The sequence below is a fragment of the Pseudophryne corroboree genome, chromosome 6, assembly GCF_028390025.1.
Source record: "Pseudophryne corroboree isolate aPseCor3 chromosome 6, aPseCor3.hap2, whole genome shotgun sequence".
NCBI lineage: Eukaryota > Metazoa > Chordata > Amphibia > Anura > Myobatrachidae > Pseudophryne > Pseudophryne corroboree.
The window spans coordinates 241,352,579-241,368,070 of NC_086449.1; the positions used below are offsets into that span (position 1 = coordinate 241,352,579).

Genomic DNA, 15,492 nt, shown 5'->3' on the forward strand with positions numbered 1-15,492 from the left:
CCTCACAGCTCCGTTGGAGGGAAGCTCCCTGGCTCTCCCCTGCAGTCACTACACTACAGAAAGGGTTAAAAAAGAGAGGGGGGCACTAATTACGCGCAGTATTAAAAATACAGCAGCTATAAGGGGAAAAACACTTGTATAAGGTTATCCCTGTATATATATAGCGCTCTGGTGTGTGCTGGCAAACTCTCCCTCTGTCTCCCCAAAGGGCTAGTGGGGTCCTGTCCTCTATCAGAGCATTCCCTGTGTGTGTGCTGTGTGTCGGTACGTTTGTGTCGACATGTATGAGGAGAAAAATGATGTGGAGACGGAGCAGATTGCCTATAATAGTGATGTCACCCCCTAGGGGGTCGACACCTGAGTGGATGAACTGTTGGAAGGAATTACGTGACAGTGTCAGCTCTGTATAAAAGACAGTGGTTGACATGAGACAGCCGGCTACTCAGCTTGTGCCTGTCCAGACATCTCATAGACCGTCAGGGGCTCTAAAGCGCCCGTTACCTCAGATGGCAGATATAGACGCCGACACGGATACTGACTCCAGTGTCGACGGTGAAGAGACAAATGTGACTTCCAGTAGGGCCACACGTTACATGATTGAGGCAATGAAAAATGTTTTACACATTTCTGATAATACGAGTACCACCAAAAAGGGGTATTATGTTCGGTGAGGAAAAACTACCTGTAGTTTTCCTGAATCTGAGAAATTAAATGAGGTGTGTGATGATGCGTGGGTTTCCCCCGATAACAACTGATAATTTCTAAAATGTTATTGGCATTATATCCTTTCCCGCCAGAGGTTAGGGTGCGTTGGGAAACACCCCCTAGGGTGGATAAAGCGCTCACACGCTTGTAAGAACAAGGGCTCTACCCTCTCCTGAGATGGCCGCCCTTAAGGATCCTGCTGATAGAAAGCAGGAGGGTATCCTAAAATGTATTTACACACATACTGGTGTTATACTGCGACCAGCAATCGCCTCAGCCTGGATGTGCAGTGCTGGGTTGGCGTGGTCGGATTCCCTGACTGAAAATATTGATACCCTAGATAGAGACAGTATATTATTGCCTATAGAGCATTTAAAAGATGCATTTCTATATATGCGTGATGCACAGCGGAATATTTGCCGACTCGCATCAAGTCTAAGTGCGTTGTCCATTTCTGCCAGTAGAGGGTTATGGACACGACAGTGGTCAGGTGATGCGGATTCCAAACGGCATTTGGAAGTATTGCCTTATTAAGGGGAGGAGTTATTTGGGGTCGGTCTTTCAGACCTGGTGGCCACGGCAACAGCTGGGAAATCCACGTTTGTACCCCAGGTTGCCTCTCAACATAAGAAGACGCCGTATTATCAGGCGCAGTCCTTTCGTGGGCAAGCGGGCAAAAGGTTCCTCATTTCTGCCCCGTGACAGAGGGAGAGGAAAAAGGCTGCAGAAATCAGCCAGTTCCCAGGAACAGAAGCCCTCTCCCGCCTCTGCCAAGCCCTCAGTATGATGCTGGGGCTTTACAAGCAGAATCAGGCACGGTAGGGGCCCGTCTCAGTGAATTTCAGCGCGCAGTGGGCTCACTCGCAATTAGACCCCTGGATCCTTCAGGTGATATCTCAGGGGTACAAATTGGAATTCGAGACGTCTCCCCCTCGCCGTTTCCTAAAGTCGGCTTTACCGATGTCTCCCTCTGACAGGGAGGCAGTTTTGGAAGCCATTCACAAGCTGTATTCCCAGCAGGTGATAATCAAGGTACCCCTCCTGCAACAGGGAACGGGGTATTATTCCACACTGTTGTGGTACCGAAGCCGGACGGCTCGGTGAGACCGATTCTAAATCTAAAATCTTGAACACTTACATACGGAGGTTCAAATTCAAGATTGAGTCACTCAGAGCAGTGATTGCGAACCTGGAAGAAGGGGACTACATGATGTCTCGGGACATCAAGGATGCTTACCTTCATGTCCCAATTTACCCTTCTCACCAAGGGTACCTCAGGTTTGTGGTACAGAACTGTCACTATCAGTTTCAGACGCTGCCGTATGGATGGTCCATGGCACCCCGGGTCTTTACCAAGGTAATGGCCGAAATGATGATACTCTTTCGAAGGAAGGGAATTTTAGTTATCCCTTACTTGGACGATTCACTGATAAGGGTAAGATCCAGGGAACAGTTGGAGGTCGGTGTAGCACTATCTCAGGTAGTGTTGCGGCAGCACGATTGGATTCTCAATATTCCAAAATCGCAGCTGATTCCGATGACTCGTCTTCTGTTCCTAGGGATGATCCTGGACACAGTCCAGAAAAAGGTGTTTCTCCCGGAGGAGAAAGTCAGGGAGTTATCCGAGCTAGTCGGGAACCTCCTATAACCGAGCCAAGTCTCAGTACATCAATGAAAGGGTTCTGGGAAAAATGGTGGCTTCCTACGAAGCAATCCCATTCGGCAGATTCCACGCAAGAACTTTCCAGTGGGACCTGCTGGACAAATGGTCTGGGTCGCATCTTCAGATGCATCAGCGGATAACCCTGTCACCAAGCACAAGGGTGTCTCTCCTGTGGTGGTTGCAGAGTGCTCATCTTCTAGAGGGCCGCAGATTCGACATTCAGGACTGGGTCCTGGTGACCACGGATGCCAGCCTGCGAGGCTGGGGAGCAGTCACACAGGGAAGGAATTTCCAGAGCTTATGGTCAAGCCTGGAGACATCACTTCACATAAATATCCTGAAGCTAAGGGCCATTTACAATGCTCTAAGCTCAGCAAGACCTCTGCTTCAAGGTCACCCGGAGTTGATCCATTCGGACAACATCACGGCAGTCACCCACGTAAACAGACAGGGTGACACAAGAAGCAGGAGGGCAAGGCAGAAGCTGCAAGGATTCTTCGCTGGGCGGAAAATCATGTGATAGCACTGTCAGCAGTATTCATTCCGGGAGTGGACAACTGGGAAGCAGACTTCCTCAGCAGACACGACCCCCACCCGGGAGAGTGGGGACTTCACCCAGAAGTCTTCCACATGTTTATAAAACTCGACAAGTATTGCGCCAGGTCAAGGGACCCTCAGGCAATAGCTGTAGACGCTCTGGTAACACAGTGGGTGTACCAGTCAGTGTATGTGTTCCCTCCTCTGCCTCTCATACCCAAGGTACTGAGAATTATAAGATGGAGAGGAGTAAGCACTATATTCGTGGCTCCGGATTGGCCAAGAAGGACTTGGTAACCGGAACTTCAAGAGATGCTCACGGAGGATCCGTGGCCTCTACCTCTAAGAAGGGACCTGCTCCAGCAAGGACCCTGTCTGTTCCAAGACTTACCGCGGCTGCGTTTGACGGCATGGCGGTTGAACGCCGGATCCTGAAGGAGAAAGGCATTCCGGATGAAGTCATTCCTATCCTGATCAAAGCCAGGAAAGATATAACCGCAAAACATTATCACCGCATTTGGCGAAAATATGTTGCGTGGTGCGAGGCCAGTAAGGCCCCGACGGAGGAATTTTCAACTAGGTCGATTCCTACATTTCCTGCAAACAGGAGTGTCTATGGGCCTGAAATGGGGGTCCATTAAGGTTCAAATTTCGGCCCTGTCAATTTTCTTCCAAAAAGAACTAGCTTCAGTCCCTGAAGTTCAGACGTTTGTGAAAGGGGTACTGTATATACAGCCTCCTTTTGTGCCTCCAGTGGCACCTTGGGATCTAAATGTAGTTTTTGGGTTCCAAAAGTCACATTGGTTTGAACCACTTAAATATGTGGAGTTAAAATATCTCACATGGAAAGTGGTCATGCTGTTGGCCCTGGCCTGGGCCAGGTGCGTGTCAGAATTGGCGGCTTTATCCTGTAAAAGCCCTCATCTGATTTTCCATTCGGACAGGGCGGAATTGAGGACTTGTCCTCAGTTTCTCCCTAAGGTGGTTTTCAGCGTTTCACCTGAATCAACCTATTGTGGTGCCTGCGGCTACTAGGGACTTGGAGGACTCCAAGTTGCTAGACGTTGTCAGGGCCCTGGAAATATAGGTTTCCAGGACGGCTGGAGTCAGAAAATCTGACTCGTTGTTTATTCTGTATGCACCCAACAAGCTGGGTGCTCCTGCTTCTAAGCAGACTATTGCTCGTTGGATTTGTAGTACAATTCAGCTTGCACATTCTGTGGCAGGCCTGCCACAGCCAAAATCTGTAAAAGCCCATTCCACAAGGAAGGTGGGCTCATCTTGGGCGGCTGCCCGAGGGGTCTCGGCTTTACAACTTTGCCGAGCAGCTACTTGGTCAGGAGCAAATACGTTTGTAAAATTCTACAAATTTGATACCCTGGCTGAGGAGGACCTGGAGTTCTCTCATTTGGTGCTGCAGAGTCATCCGCACTCTCCCGCCCGTTTGGGAGCTTTGGTATAATCCCCATGGTCCTTACGGAGTCCCCAGCATCCACTAGGACGTCAGAGAAAATAAGAATTTACTTACCGATAATTCTATTTCTCGTAGTCCGTAGTGGATGCTGGGCGCCCATCCCAAGTGCGGATTGTCTGCAATACTGGTACATAGTTATTGTTACCAAAAAATCGGGTTATTGCTGTAGTGAGCCATCTTTTCTAGAGGCTCCTCTGTTATCATGCTGTTAACTGGGTTTAGATCACAAGTTATATGGTGTGATTGGTGTGGCTGGTATGAGTCTTACCCGGGATTCAAAATCCTTCCTTATTGTGTACGCTCGTCCGGGCACAGTATCCTAACTGAGGCTTGGAGGAGGGTCATAGGGGGAGGAGCCAGTGCACACCAGGTAGTTCTAAAGCTTTACTTTTGTGCCCAGTCTCCTGCGGAGCCGCTATTCCCCATGGTCCTTACGGAGTCCCCAGCATCCACTACGGACTACGAGAAATAGAATTATCGGTAAGTAAATTCTTATTTTTTTTTTACTTTTGTTTTGTTACTTTGCTGTTTTTGGCGAATGTTAGTCTCATTTGCCAGGTTGCGTTTGAAAAAGTGTTTTGGCTTCTGACACGCTTGTGTACAGATTTTTCTTTTTTTTCTTTTATGCTGACCATGTATTTTTGCCAGTTCTTGTCATTTACTGTGGGAACTGTATTTTATATGTCCTGGACTGCTTATATGTTGCCATGTATCGAGTTCCCATGCTTCCTACTATGTTTGCCTACTTGCACAGTTATTATCTGTATATGACCTTTTTTCTATGAATAAAAAATTGACTCTATTAAAAAAATAAAAATAAAAACTCCCTCTGGAAGACACTGCGGCACAGCAGTCGTTTTTTTTCACACAGAACAAGCTCAGTGTCACTTTCCCTGATTCTGCAGAGTTAGATGACCTATTTAAGTTAGCCTGGAAAAATCCAGATAAAAAATACCAAGTGTCAAAACTTTTTGCACACTTTCCGGGAAGAAGCACCGGCTGTTGATGTATCAGTATCTTGCCTATCTAAAAAAGCAGTACTGCCAGCTCCGGGCTCCTTTACCATAAAGGATCCTGGGCAGTGGCAGAACTGCCACCAGTGCAAGCGGGGCCTTGCACTGGGGCCCACTGTGAAGGGGCCCAAAACCAGTGGCATGTAATGAGTCAAACTGACTCATTACATGCCGCCTGCCGCTTCGGGCCGCCGAGGAGGAGAGCGCAGGGACACAGCCACGGGGGAGAAGGAGGAGGAGGGAGGGGGACTGGAGCCGCAGCAGCGCTGTGTAATTGGTGGAAGCGCCGCTGCAGCTGTCCCCTCTCCTTCCACATAGGCTGGCCGCCGCCACTGTGAATGCTGGGATGCGCTTCCCTCATCACAGCGGCGGCCAGCCAATGCGGATGGAGAGGGGCAGCAGTAGCGGCACCTCCACCAATTACATAGCGCAGCTGCGGCTCCCGAGTCCCCCTCCCGCCTCCTCCTTCTCCCCTGCCCGGGATCATCATCTGCCTGCACCGAGGAGCCTGAATGCCTGTGCCAGCGGGGAGAGAGTAAGTATTGTCTGTGTTTTCTGTCTGTCTGTCTATCTATCTAGTCTGCCATAATGTGTAAAAAGGGGATGCTGTCTGCCGTAATGTGTAAAAAGGGGACGCTGTCTGCCGTAATGTGTAAAAAGGGGATGCTGTCTGCCATAATGTGTAAAAAGGGGATGCTGTCTGCCATAATGTGTAAAAAGGGGGACGCTGTCTGCCGTAATGTGTAAAAAGGAGACTCTGTCTGCTGTAATGTGTGATAAAAAGGGGACGCTGTCTGCCGTAATCTGTGATAAAAAGGGGACGCTGTCTGCCGTAATGTGTGATAAAAAGGGGACGCTGTCTGCCATAATGTGTGATAAAAAGGGGATGCTGTCTGCCGTAATGTGTGATAAAAAGGGGACGCTGTCTGCCGTAATGTATGATAAAAAGGGGACGCTGTCTGCCGTAATGTGTGATTAAAAAGGGGACGCTGTCTGCCGTAATGTGTGATAAAAAGGGGACGCTGTCTGCCGTAATGTGTGATAAAAAGGTGACGCTGTCTGACGTAATGTGTAAAAAGGGGATGCTGTCTGCCGTAGTGTGTAAAAAGATGACGATGTCTACCGTAAAAGTGTAAAAAGGGGATGCTGTCTGCCGTAGTGTGTAAAAAAGGGGACGCTGTCTGCCGTAAAAGTGTAAAAAGGGGGACTGTCTGCCGTAATGTGTAAAAAAGGGGACCATCTGCCGTAATGTGTAAAAAGGGGACGGTGTCTGCCGTAATGTGTAAAAAGGGATGCTGTGTGCCGTAATGTGTAAAAATGGCTCTACCTGGTGTAGTGGCGCTACTATGCGGCGTAATTTGAATAATGGAGACTACTGTGCACCGTAATATAAATTGGTATTATTTTGTGGCCACACCCCTTCCCCATGAAGCCACGCCCCTATACTTTTTTTTTTTTTTTTTTTTTTTTTTTGCGCGCGCCTACCGCACACACTGCCCCTGTTTTCCATAAAGGGGGGGGACGCTGATGCTGTTTCTTGCATACAGCGCTAAAATGTCTAGTTACGGCACTGTTGCTAGGTATCCATTTCCCTGGCCCTGAGCAGGTCACCCTCACCAGATCCTCTCCAGCACAGTTCCCTCATTGCATCCAAATAATCATCCCCCCTCTCCACATCCTAAATCTAGGACACATCCACGTCCTAAACCTGAACAGATCCCATCTCTACCCTGTTATGTCATACTGTACTTTGCATCCCTGAGTGCCGCTGAGGATTGTATGTGTGTGTGGGTGTATATATATATATATATATATATACACACACACAGACACCTGTGTGACCAGCAATCCCTTTTCTAAATAATATATCAATACCTATACATTATATATATGTATATATATATATATGTGTATATATATATATATATATATATATATATATATATTATACGGGAGCATGCAAAGAATCCCTAATTTGGGGGTGGACCTGGATGGGATGAGAGGGGGGAGCCCAAAGCATTTTGTTGCACCTGGGCCCAACGCTCGCTAGTTCCGCCACTGATCCTGGGGATAGAAAAATAGAGACTACACTGAAGTCTATCTACACTGCAGCGGGTATATCACAAAGACTGGTCATAGCAGGTTGCTGGATGACTCATGCTATTCATACGTGGGCTACTCAGATTCAAGAGAGCCTCTCTGGGGATATGTCCGTGGTCACTACAGTGACTCTCCTGAAGCACATTCAGGACACTGCACGCACCCTGTGTGACTCCCTCAAGGAGATAGGCAATATTAATGCTAGGACAACTGCTATGGTAGTGTCGGTGGGCAGGGATTTGTGGTTGCGTCTGTGGATAGCGGACGCAGAGTTCAAGCGCAGTGTGGAGTCTCTCCCCTTTTCAGGGAAATAGCTCTTCGGAGTGGAATTGGATACATGGATTTCTAAAGTTACTGCAGGGAAATCCACGTTTCTCCCCTCTGGGGCCCCGCCGGCTAGACGTACCTGGGGCCGTCTACTCAGTCCTTTCAGTCTAACAGATTTTGATCTAGGGCCAGAGGTGCCTCCAATGCGGCTAGAGGCACCAGAGGTAAGACAAGAAAACCAGCAATCACAAGTTCTCAGGAGAGCACCAGTTCAACTTCCACTAAGGCCTCAGCATGACGGTGCCCACCCACCCCGAGGGCATCTCGAGGTGGGAGCTCGGCTGCGTCACTTCAGCCGCATCTGTGAAAGTTCCTGCCAGGATACCTGGGTAAAGGCCCTAATTTCTCAGGGCTATAAGCTGGAGTTCGATGGTGCTCCTCCCCAATGATTTTTCAAATGAAGCTTGCCAGCTTTGGAGGATACTCGTGTTACGCTGCAACAGGCCTTCCTCAAGTTGGTCCAGTCCCAAATCATTGTTCCAGTGCCACTACAACAACAGGGAAAGGGTTACTACTCCAACCTGTTCGTGGTACCGAAACTGGACGGTTCGGTAAGACCCATTTTGAATTGGAAATCCTTGAACCCTTACCTAAAGGTTTTCAGGTTCAAGATGGAATTCTTGAGAGCGGTAATCGCGGGTCTGGAAGAACAAGAATTTATGGTCTCCCTGGATATCAAGGATGCCTATCTCCATATCCCGATTTGGCCACCTCATCAGGCTTACCTGAGGTTCGCCCTACTGAACGATCACTACCAGTTCCAGGCGCTACCCTTCGGCCTGTTCACAGCTCCGTGGGTGTTCATGAAGGTGATGGCGGAGATGATGTTCCAACTCCAGGTCTAGGGGGTCAATGTTGTCGCTTATCTGGACGATCTCTTGATAAAAGCGAGATCCAGGGAGCTTTTATTGCTCCATATAGATCGCACTTTTCAGCTTCTGTCACACCATGGGTGGATACTCAATTTACAGAAGTCCTACCTGGAGCCAACTCAACGGCTCCTGTTCTTGGGAATGTTGCTGGATACTGTGGCCCAGAAAGTGTTCCTCCCAGAGGAAAAAGCAAGAACACTTCAGGAGATGGTCTGCATGGTTCTCCGGACTATTGGAATATCCATCCATCTGTGCATAAGATTGTTGGGGAGGATGGTTGCCTCGTACGAGGCGATCCAGTATGGGAGGTTCCATGCCAGAACATTTCAATTAGATCTCCTGAGCAAGTGGTCCGGATCACATCTTCAGATGCACCGGATAAAACAGCTGTCACCGCAGGCCAGGATTTCCCTCCTGTGGTGGCTGCAGTTCTCCAACGTACTGGAAGGTCGAAGTTTCAGGATTCAGGATTGGATCGTCCTCACGACGGATGCGAGTCTGAGAGGATGGGGAGCTGGCACCCAGGGGGCTCAGTTCCAGGGTAGGTGGTCAACCCACGAAGCCCTCTTTTTGATCAACATTCTGGAACTTTGGGTGATCTACAATGCTCTTATTCAGGCCTCTCCTCTACTCAGGGATCACGCGATCCAGGCACAGTCAGACATCGCCACGGCAGTGGCATACATTAATTGACAGGCAGGAACAAAAAGCAGGGCCTGCATGCAGGAAGTGTCAAAGATACTCCTCTGGGCAGAAAAAAATGCAAGAGCACTGTCCGCAATATTCATTCCGGGAGAAGACAACTGGGAAGTGGACTTCCTGAGTCGTCACGATCTCCACCCGGGAGAGTGGGGGTTTCACCATCAGGTGTTTCAGCAGATCATCAACCAGTTGGGCTGCCCACAAATAGACATGATGGCTTCTCATCTCAACAAAAAACTTCCTTGGTATTGCTCACGAACCAGGGACCCTCAGTCGAAGGCAGTAGATGCACTGACGTCGCCTTGGCCTTAACGGCTGGTCTACATGTTTCCTCCAATTCCATTGCTCCCAAGCGTGCTTAAGCGAATAAGGAATCAAGGAGTCCAGGCAGTTCTGATTGCCCCGGATTGGCCTCGGAGGGCGTAGTACGCGGATCTTCTAGACATGTCCGTCGAAGACCCTTGGCCTCTGCCACTGAGAAGAGATCTTCTTCAGCAAGGTCCTTTCATCTACCCAGACTTACGGCAGCTTTGTTTGACGGCATGGAGGTTGAGCGGAACATCCTACCTCACAAGGGCCTTTCCAAAAAGGTTATTTCTACCATGGTTCAGGCCAGGAAACCTGTGACGTCAAAACACTGTCATCATATCTGGAGGAGATATGTCTCTTGGTGCGAGGACCGCACGTATCCGCCTGCAGTGTTCCACTTGGGACGTTTCCTCCATTTCCTGCAGGCTGGTGTGGATAAGGGCTTACATCTGGGTTCCATTAAGGTTCAGGTCTCTCCATTTTCTTCTAGAAGAAATTGGCAGTTTTGCAGAAGTTCAGACCTTCTTGCAGGGAATGCTTCACATTCAACCTCCTTTTGTGCCGCCCACGGCACCCTGTTATTTGAATGTAGTGTTGGAATTTCTACAGTCCTCCTGGTTTGAACCTCTGATGACAGTAGAAGACAAGTACCTCACGTGGAAGACGGTGATGTTATTGGCCCTGGCTTCTGCAAGGCGTGTCTCAGAATTAGGGGCCTTATCGTGTAAAAGTCCTTACTTGGTCTTTTATGAGGACAGAGCGGAGCTCAGGACTAGGCAGCAGTTCCTGCCAAAGGTCGTCTCTGCATTCCACTTGAATCAACCTATTGTGGTTTTGTCAAGTTCTGGCACTTCTGCTCCTCTGGAGGCATTGAATGCTGTGCGAGCCTTGAAGATCGGATCAGAAAGATGGATTCCTTGTTCGTGCTTTGTGATGCGCAGAAAAAGGGTTGCCCTGCTTCTAAGCAGTCCATTGCCCGTTGGCTTAGGCTTACTATCCAACAGGCCTATGTGTCGGCAGCCTTACATGTTCGTAAGTCTCTGAAGGCCCACTCTACAAGATCGGTGGGGTCTTCCTGTGCGGTTGCCCGTGGATTCTCGGCTTTGCAACTATGCCCGACTGCTACTTGGTTGGGGAAGAACACCTTTGTGAAGTTCTACAGGTTTGATACCCTGGCCAAAGAGGATTCCCAGTTTTGACAGGCGGTGCTGCAGACTTCTCTGCACATTCCCTACTATTCTGGAAGCTTTGGGATGTCCCCATCGTACTAGATTCCCCCAATATCCCTTATGGATGCTAGAGAAAATAGGATTCTAATTACCTACCGTTAAATCCTTTTCTCGTAGTCCGCCTCAGTGCGTTGACTTTTCTGCAGGTTGTCTTTTTTTATGGTTACCTGTTCAGCTGTTGCTGTTTTGTTACCAGCCGTTGCTGATCGTTATATGTTATTGGTGTGATGGTATGTGAATCTCACCACTCATTGTTGTTATGTTCCTTCTCTCATATATGTCCTTTCTCCTTCAGACACTATTTTACCTATAACTGCCTGTGGGAAAGGGCATAGAGGGGAGGAGCCAGCACACCCAGTGAAGAAATTTAAAGTGCACCGGCTCCATTGGACCCCATTGTACTAGATTCCCCCAATATCCCTTATGGACTACGAGAAAAGGATTTACCGGTAGATAATTAAAATCCTATTTTCAGGGAGGGGGTATAACTGCTGCCTCTGCTAGCACAAAGGAGTAGATTGCCCCTGATGCTACCCTTGCTGTTAAAAGTGTTATGGCCTATGTTTAAGCTGGCGATTAAAGCGGGAGACTTTATATACCATATTCTCAGTAGACCTGGAGAACCACTGGCTATGTTGAATGAATGCCAGCCACCAATATTTTAAGGGTAAGTTTAATAACCAATAAGACTGTCAAAAAATATTTCCACAGCCTTAAAACATCACAAAGGAATGATAGGGAACAACCAGCTAGTCTCTTAATTAAATGGGATATTCACAAGAAATACCCTGTAAACCCGCACAGCATAGCCACTCTCTACCTTTAACAGATCCCTAGGATTTAAAGAGTATTCCTGGGAACTATTATTTAGTGTGTATACTCGTATGCCTACTCTAACTCTTACTGGATTGCTTTATTTACTTGTCTACCTTCCTGTTCTGTTGTACAGAAAATTCCTCAGTATCTTCCTGACTGATTAGTTTCATAGCATTGAATATCACACAGTTTAGTACCACAATATACAGTATATTTAGTTATATGCACAAGTCATAACAAATCTGCCCAGATGATACAAGGATTTGGTGAAGCCAGTAGCATGGAAAACATAAATTAAAAAAAAAAAAAGCATACAGTTTAAACAACTTAAAGTTCATATATTCTAAGCATGTGACTGCATTCATAACCAGCGACAGCTCCTGCCTCTATTTTGGACTGTAAATGCGCACAAATCAACAGGCAGACTTCTAGGGACTGCATCAGCTGCAGCCCCTAGATGCCAGATAGGATTGTTGTTATAGCAGGGGAGCGGGTTACAATTGGAAGCACTCTCTTTCCTAATTGCAGCCTGGTCTGGCAGTCCATTGGGGAGTAAACACCAGCCCCTTGTGGTTGTCAGGAAGTGCTTCCTGTACTGGGGGGCTCCAGCCCTGCAGAACCCTAGCTAAAATTATCCACTGGTCATAACCTTGTAGGTTTAATTATGAAGCACTACGTAGCACAAGGCATGGGTGGGTAACTAATTCTTTCGATACAACATAAAATAAATATTTGTGGGTTACAAAATGAAATTTAGGTCATCAAAATGTTTTGGTTGTCTTGTCATGATCTTGTGTAACCTTCTTACTGTTGAGCCATTTTTATACAGGAATATTGGCAATACAGTATTTCTAAATGGCTTTTTGTAAAACTGCAATTACAGGTAGCGACTGCTCTCCACCCAGCATGCTAACATTGCTATAACTACACTGTCAGGTACAGCTCTGGGCTCTACTGTTGGCAAATGAAACTGTTTTATTTGGTATGAACTGATCCTGAAACTTAGACGTTTATTCCTAGATGTATTTAAAGTGCATCCTACATTAATAGACACTATTTAGGGCACTTTTTGGTATTTTAAGACCTTTGGCCATATTAATAATATGTATTTTTTTTATCAATGCACAGGTAATGAGGAATGTTGGCTGGAAGTATACAAGCTGCCCAAAGACACCTGGCTGAAGGAGATGGAGCATTCCCCGGCTACTGTAAGAGCAGCATGCGTATTACTATTAGTCTGATCTGATACCAGGAGTATGATGTGCTATGGTGACATTGATGCATTGACAACAAGTGGCATTTACAAAGCACAACAGTGCAGCTCCTTTTCATTAGAGATGAGCGGGTTCGGTTTCTTTGAATCCGAACCCGCACGAACTTCACTTTTTTTTTCACGGGTCCGAGCGACTCGGATCTTCCCGCCTTGCTCGGTTAACCCGAGCGCGCCCGAACGTCATCATGACGCTGTCGGATTCTCGCGAGACTCGGATTCTATATAAGGAGCCGCGCGTCGCCGCCATTTTCACACGTGCATTGAGATTGATAGGGAGAGGACGTGGCTGGCGTCCTCTCCATTTAGATTAGATTTAGAAGAGAGAGAGAGAGAGAGATTGCTGTGATACTGTAGATTAGAAGAGAGTGCAGACAGAGTTTAGTGACTGACGACCACAGTGACCAGTGACCACCAGAGACAGTGCAGTTGTTTGTTTTATTTAATATATCCGTTCTCTGCCTGAAAAAAACGATACACAGTCACACAGTGACTCAGTCTGTGTGCACTGCTCAGCCCAGTGTGCTGCACATCAATGTATTGTATATAAAGCTTATAATTGTGGGGGAGACTGGGGAGCACTGCAGGTTGTTATAGCAGGAGCCAGGAGTACATGATAAATAATATTATATTAAAATTAAACAGTGCACACTTTTGCTGCAGGAGTGCCACTGCCAGTGTGACTAGTGGTGACCAGTGCCTGACCACCAGTATATTAGTAGTATTGTATACTATCTCTTTATCAACCAGTCTATATTAGCAGCAGACACAGTACAGTGCGGTAGTTCACGGCTGTGGCTACCTCTGTGTCGGCACTCGGCAGGCAGTCCGTCCATCCATAATTGTATTATAATATATACCACCTAACCGTGGTTTTTTTTTCATTCTTTATACCGTCGTCATACTAGTTGTTACGAGTATACTACTATCTCTTTATCAACCAGTGTACAGTGCGGTAGTTCACGGCTGTGGCTACCTCTGTGTCGGCACTCGGCAGGCAGTCCGTCCAACCATAATTGTATTATATACCACCTAACCGTGGTTTTTTTTTCATTCTTTATACCGTCGTCATACTAGTTGTTACGAGTATACTACTATCTCTTTATCAACCAGTGTACAGTGCGGTAGTTCACGGCTGTGGCTACCTCTGTGTCGGCACTCGGCAGGCAGTCCGTCCATCCATAATTGTATTATAATATATACCACCTAACCGTGGTTTTTTTTTCATTCTTTATACCGTCGTCATACTAGTTGTTACGAGTATACTACTATCTCTTTATCAACCAGTGTACAGTGCGGTAGTTCACGGCTGTGGCTACCTCTGTGTCGGCACTCGGCAGGCAGTCCGTCCAACCATAATTGTATTATAATATATACCACCTAACCGTGGTTTTTTTTTCATTCTTTATACCGTCGTCATACTAGTTGTTACGAGTATACTACTATCTCTTTATCAACCAGTGTACAGTGCGGTAGTTCACGGCTGTGGCTACCTCTGTGTCGGCACTCGGCAGGCAGTCCGTCCAACCATAATTGTATTATATACCACCTAACCGTGGTTTTTTTTTCATTCTTTATACCGTCGTCATACTAGTTGTTACGAGTATACTACTATCTCTTTATCAACCAGTGTACAGTGCGGTAGTTCACGGCTGTGGCTACCTCTGTGTCGGCACTCGGCAGGCAGTCCGTCCAACCATAATTGTATTATAATATATACCACCTAACCGTGGTTTTTTTTTCATTCTTTATACCGTCGTCATACTAGTTGTTACGAGTATACTACTATCTCTTTATCAACCAGTGTACAGTGCGGTAGTTCACGGCTGTGGCTACCTCTGTGTCGGCACTCGGCAGGCAGTCCGTCCATCCATAATTGTATTATAATATATACCACCTAACCGTGGTTTTTTTTTCATTCTTTATACCGTCGTCATACTAGTTGTTACGAGTATACTACTATCTCTTTATCAACCAGTGTACAGTGCGGTAGTTCACGGCTGTGGCTACCTCTGTGTCGGCACTCGGCAGGCAGTCCGTCCAACCATAATTGTATTATAATATATACCACCTAACCGTGGTTTTTTTTTCATTCTTTATACCGTCGTCATACTAGTTGTTACGAGTATACTACTATCTCTTTATCAACCAGTGTACAGTGCGGTAGTTCACGGCTGTGGCTACCTCTGTGTCGGCACTCGGCAGGCAGTCCGTCCAACCATAATTGTATTATAATATATACCACCTAACCGTGGTTTTTTTTTCATTCTTTATACCGTCGTCATACTAGTTGTTACGAGTATACTACTATCTCTTTATCAACCAGTGTACAGTGCGGTAGTTCACGGCTGTGGCTACCTCTGTGTCGGCACTCGGCAGGCAGTCCGTCCATCCATAATTGTATTATATACCACCTAACCGTGGTTTTTTTATACCACCTAACCGTGGCAGTCCGTCCATAATTGTATACTAGTA

The 15,492-nt window shown here is 47.1% G+C and overlaps 1 protein-coding gene across 5 annotated transcripts in view; it reads left to right on the forward strand.

Moving 5' to 3' along the window:
* WDR93 (WD repeat domain 93) overlaps positions 1–15,492 on the forward strand; it is a 145,877-nt gene that overhangs the window by 28,043 nt on the left and 102,342 nt on the right. For all 5 annotated transcript variants that reach the window (XM_063925801.1, XM_063925799.1, XM_063925800.1 and 2 more), the window contains one exon: positions 12,876–12,955. In XM_063925801.1, coding sequence (XP_063781871.1) covers positions 12,876–12,955 — 80 coding nt within the window. The remainder of the gene's footprint in view (positions 1–12,875; positions 12,956–15,492) is intronic.